The sequence below is a fragment of the Lygodium microphyllum genome, chromosome 17 (genome assembly GCF_053477565.2).
Source record: "Lygodium microphyllum isolate KBCC chromosome 17, Lygodium_microphyllum_v1.1.10, whole genome shotgun sequence".
NCBI classification, from domain to species: Eukaryota; Viridiplantae; Streptophyta; class Polypodiopsida; order Schizaeales; family Lygodiaceae; genus Lygodium; species Lygodium microphyllum.
Window position 1 is genome coordinate 134979770 of NC_141151.1, and position 5474 is coordinate 134985243.

The 5474-nt window shown below is 39.3% G+C and overlaps 1 protein-coding gene across 1 annotated transcript; it reads left to right on the plus strand.

Moving 5' to 3' along the window:
* The first annotated feature begins 3320 nt into the window (after positions 1 to 3320).
* Positions 3321 to 5021, plus strand: LOC148022390 (protein WEAK CHLOROPLAST MOVEMENT UNDER BLUE LIGHT-like 3). Its single transcript, XM_087696854.1, has 3 exons — positions 3321 to 3667; positions 4022 to 4490; positions 4584 to 5021. Exons 1-3 carry the CDS (start codon positions 3321 to 3323, stop codon positions 5019 to 5021), a joined length of 1254 nt encoding a protein of 417 aa, XP_087552980.1.
* Positions 5022 to 5474: the final 453 nt, after the last annotated feature.

Genomic DNA, 5474 nt, shown 5'->3' on the forward strand with positions numbered 1-5474 from the left:
TTCCTGTCTTTCTCCCTCAATGCACCTCATTCTTTAAAAAAACAAACTAAAAAAAGAAGAAAGAACAAGAACAAACCAAGAGGAGGATGGATTGTTCGTCTCCTCTTCGTGACAAACCCTCTCTTTATTTCTCTTCACCCCTCATGTTTTCTCACTCATTCTCCTCCCTCCCTCCCTCCCTCTCTTTCTTACATTCATTGCTATCTTTCATGTTTATTCTCTCTCTCTCTCATGCTCTCTTCCTTTTCCTTTCTTCTTCTCCTTCTCTCATTTCCTCTCTTTCGCCCTCAATGCACCTCATTCTCAACAAAAACAAACAAAATAAAAGTTAAAAGAACAAGAACAAACCAAGAGGGGGCAATGTACTCATTGCAAAGGCTGAGGATGGATTCTTCATCTCCTCTTTGCGATGGCCCCTCTTGGTTTGTCAATAGTTCTTTATCACATGATATTTATTTGCCAATAAAGTTACAAATTTCAACTTGCCTAATTTTTAACTTATTGTGGTATATCTTTAATATGTATAAGACCGTGGTCATGTATGCTACCCTTAGATTGAAATTATGTTTCTGATAACAAATCCTGCACATGGCCTATCAAGTTTGTGTTCTTTTTTAGTAGTGTTTATGCTACAGGTTGTTCAATGTACGCTATATTTAGTACATGTTAATGGGCTGTCAGAGCAAACTAAATCTAGCAACTCAAATGTAGATAATGGACCAGTAATCGGTCTCTTGTATAATGTAATCAGTGTTGTTTGTAAAGGTTTCCAATTTTGTTTGGGACTAGTAAACATTATGAAAAAGGTTAGTGGTCCTAGTCAACTAATCATGGCATACAATTTTTTTTCGTAAGTCTTCTTGATAGTCTGGTGATATACACAAGTGCTACAAGTCATAGTAGCTTATATCAACGTGTAAAATTTTATCCAAGTCTACTTGTTCTTTCACATCACATATATACAATGTTCAACTTTTAAGTTTGGCTTTTATAATACATATTGTTGTTGCATCTAAAACTTTTAACACCATGAGTTTCGTTGCCTTGAAATATAAATTAATAATATGATTTACAAAGCTGTTGTCTATATTCATCAGCTTCCATTTCGCTTTTCTAACATATGAGATTTTTCTTGTATTATCATTATATCGTGTGTCAAAGAGAGAACCAGGGAGAGAGAAAGAGGAGAGAGAAAGACTGCAGAGGAGAGAGAAAGATTGCAGGAAGAGAGAGAATAAGAGTGATGAGGAGAGAGAAAGACTAGATTTAGAGAGAGAAAGACAAGAAAGATGAGGAAGCCATAGAAGTTGTGAATAAGAAGGGAGAGAAAGACTGTAATTGTATTAATGTGTCAAAAAGATATGTAAAATTACATGTCCTCTCCTTTTATACCAATGTCAGTGTGACATGGCATAATATCAATGTTATTTACACCAATTCCTTATTCTCATCTTCTTACAATCCATCCCCACTCAAAAATGAAGTTTTTGTCCTCAAAAACAAATATCGGACTTATTGGTATAGCCAAGTGGGGCTACAAAGTACTACTCTGTACAGCATTACAAGTGGTAAAGGAAAAGATTACCTAATACTCAATAGTAGTACTAATCTATACAAAAAGTCAAAATCAGCCTGTAGCCACTCGGATCAAAAGGAAAAGTTGTATCATTGCCATGCATTGGATCAACTTTCATAAGATCGAAATCAAATATTGCTGGAAGCATGATCATCATGATAGTACTCACTAACGAAGTCACCATTGCATGATGATCATCCAAATCCACATGCTGTCCATAATCTGCCTTCTTGAACTGAACTTCTTGTTGTGGACTCATACCAAAATGGTCTTCAACAAGATGTTCTCCATCATTTGCATCATAATATTCAAATGCCAAGAATATTTTGGCAGACTTTGCCCCACATGTGGCTTGGTGATTACAAGATAGTGGCTTAGCACAACGATAGCATAAGCCCGCAGCATGCAGTTCCCGTATTGTATCACTAGTAAGGTGTCTAACACACTTAGCCTTAGATAGCAATTTACACATATGTTCATCACCATTGGTCAGCTCTATAATAGTTTTGACATGCTACTCATAGTCATCTTGCTGCTCATGCATAACAGATGGCTGTCCATGCTCATCATGTACTACAGATGACTGTCCATGCTCATCATGTACAACAGATGGCTGTCCATGCTCATGACTATATTGCTCATGCTGTCCATACTGCATATGGTGATAATAGCCCTGCTGCACATCAGACGGACAGTTTGGTTGAGCATATGCATTTGCTTCCACTGATGTTTGCTGCTCACATACATAAGCATGCTGCTTTTGATCATTAATCCCACAGCATTGGTCATAATCACTTGCTTGCTGTTGATCAAAGCTAGAAGTGCACTGATAAGCATAACCATTTCTGTCACATCCATAAGAACTGGGCTGGTCAACCAAGAGAGCTTCACAAGCATAATCATAACTATTTTGCTAAAGAGATGGATGCTCATAAGCATAAGCATGTTGACCATAATAACCATTCTGCTGCCAAGGTTCAATGGAATGATACTCATCAGCATATACATGTTGTCCATAAGCATAAGCATTTGATTCAAGTGTACCATCAGCATATAGATGCTGGCCATAAGCATAAGCATTTGATTCAGGTCTTGCTGTTTTTTCCATAACTGCCTTTATAAGAGCAATACACTGATCAGTCAAAGCTCCAAGTTTGTCAATTCTAGCTTGTGTTTGAAGCCAACCTTGTTCACTAGAGCTGGAGCTATTGTTCTCAGCTGCCATTGCAGTCAAGTTGAAGAGATATGTTGTTCCTTGAAAAATATAAGTCCAAATAAGGTGTATGATAGCTTGACTCGAAGATTAGGATGTCTAGTATCAAGTAGAAATCCTGGTTTGAATTTAGGAGTAGCAATACCCCTCTCTGTTTAAGAATTTCCAAAACTGTCCACAGTGAACTGTTAGTGAACCGCAGGTACCAAATAGGCTCTAGCTCGAGAAATATGTGTCCAAATGAGACGTTTGATGGCTCCACTCGAAGCTTATGATGTCTAGTATCACTTCCAATTGTTTCTTTGTCGTTAGAATGATGCTACTAATTTCTGTAGCAACTTTTCCAAATCTGTCCCTGTTTGGACTGCACCCTGTTTTAGCCCTGTTCCAAGTGTTTTGAGTACTTCTTATCCAACTTGAGTCGATACCCAATGCCTATACACTCAAATGAGTAGGAAACAACATTCCATGAATATGGCATTACAAGATTGCATCCCCAAATCCTATATATCCTCAGATGGTGGTTGGTTCATGGATGTTTTCCATGTTATAGATCAACTTGGACACAAACTTACATATGAAAGTTTAATTGAGTATATGCAACAAGCTTTGGGAGCAAAAAGAACTGTTGCAAGTTCAGAGGTAAGAACATGTTTGGAACATACTGTGGGTGTTCAATCAATTACTAAACACACATCCATAAAGTTGACTGGCACTGATCGATCAGGACTGTTGTCAGATATCTCTCTTGTTCTCACAAGCCTCAAGTGCAATGTTGTTGCTGCTGAGGTTTGGACTCACAATGCAAGGGTAGCATGTGTAGTGTATGTAACTGACGAATTTACTGGATCTCAGGAGCCAATGTCCCTGCAACAGCTGTAGCAACAGCCAAGACTCAATGTTTTTCCAAATTTGAAAGTAGATATCAGAGAGTCCACTTAGCTCTTCAGAAATATCCAAGTTGCTTCCAACATCTGGGGTAAATGATTTGTAATGCTTGAAAAACTCAGTATAACTGTCCTTATGACATCAACTGCTCCAGGTGCACAAAATATATCTCTTCATTTTATCGATGTAAAGCGTGTTACATCTCCCATTCTTTGACCATTCCTGAGTTGTTGATGAGACTCCTAATGCCTTTAGATGCCTGGGTCAGATGGTGATTGGCTCAACACTTGTTGTTTCCACAAGAGAGCTAAAACATGTTGATCTGAATTCTACAAGTTCTACAGGTTCAGTGATCTGAAGGTTGAAGAAATTATGTCAGAACTACAAAAGGTCTCAGCAGAGATTGAAAGCACAAAGGGGGTGCTCCTCTCTGTCACTAATTTGAAGCAAGCAGCAATAAAAGAAAGGCAAGAGGCCAATAATGCTCTGGATGTTGTCTCCAAGAAAATTCAAGAACTTACTGAAGAACATGACTCTGTTAATGAGGCTTTGGTTGCTGCTCAAGCTGCACTTGTAGAGGCAGAAGAGCAGATTGAACTTTTAAAGTCAGATCATAGTCCTGAATTGCAGGAAAAGGTGATGAGTGATATTCTGGTGGGAAAGTCAGCTGAACTGCAGGAGCTCGAAACAAAGATAGAGGAAGCACGTAATGCAGTAATCAAACTAAAGGAAGAGTATTCTGATGTACAAGAAGCTGAGAGACAGGCAGTGTTGGCTGAAAGTGAGACACAAAAGAACATTGCTAGCTTGAAAGTGGAGTTGGACCATGCCAGGTCTATTGAGTTGGCGTCTATTACAGCTCTTAGCAAAGTGTTGGAAGAGCTAGATGAGTTGAAAGTTAAGTAGACAAATGCTGCAGAAAATGAGTCTTCTCTTTCTTCAGAAATACAGGCAGCCAAAACAGAGTTGGAAAGAACTCAACTGGAACTTGAGAGTATGCATTCAAAAGAACAGATGGCATGTACAACTCTAGCCTCCTTACAGGAGGAGCTATGCAAAGTTAGAGAGCTGCTGATATTAGCCCAATCAGGTGAGATAGCAGCTAGAGAGGCCAAGGAGACCTTGCCAACATCCACAAAACAATTAGTAGCAGAGGCAGATCAAGGCAAGGCTGCTGCAGAAGCATCCAGAGAATCAGTGCGGGGAGCAAGACTTGAATCTGAGCAATTTAAGGCTGCCACCAGCACTGCATTGAGTAGACTACAAACATCTTTAAAAGAATTTGAAGCAGCTTGTGCATCAGAAGTAATGGCCCTTGCTGAAATCAAAGCCCTTACTGAGTAGGTGTGACTGTTTCACTTGAAGAGTATGCCTCACTAAAGCAGACAGTACAAGAAGCAATCGGATGTTTCCTCTTCTAAGGCTCCATTACCCTTTGAAAAGCCACGATGAAGCCTCACAAAATGTGCTTGTATGTGGCCCATAAAATCTGCCTATATGTGATCCAAACTAGGCTATTGAAGAGGAAGGAATCAATAGTGCCTCACGATTGTGCAGCTTGCAGAGTTTGATGCTGCCTGGTGCTCATACCTCTATCAGTTTGTGGCTTGGAAGGTGCAAGATGCCCAGATTTTGGAAGAAGATCTTCTATGGATCGCTTGTCAATTGGAGCTTTCCATGTTACAGAAGTGCACCTGGATTTATGATGACACTGATAATGCTGGAGCCGATGCAAGTCATGACAGTCAGGCCATTCAAAAATAGGTGTTGGAAGATCAACAGCTTTTAAGAGAAGCT

Excerpts from the sequence above, each read along its gene's own strand:
- LOC148022390 (XM_087696854.1), top strand. The coding sequence starts at position 3,321 with ATGGATGTTTTCCATGTTATAGATCAACTTGGACACAAACTTACATAT. Across the intron at positions 3,668-4,021 it reads CCAATGTCCCTGCAACAGCT|GTTCAGTGATCTGAAGGTTG; the intron begins GTAGCAACAGCC and ends CAAGTTCTACAG. Across the intron at positions 4,491-4,583 it reads AGAACATTGCTAGCTTGAAA|ACAAATGCTGCAGAAAATGA; the intron begins GTGGAGTTGGAC and ends AAAGTTAAGTAG.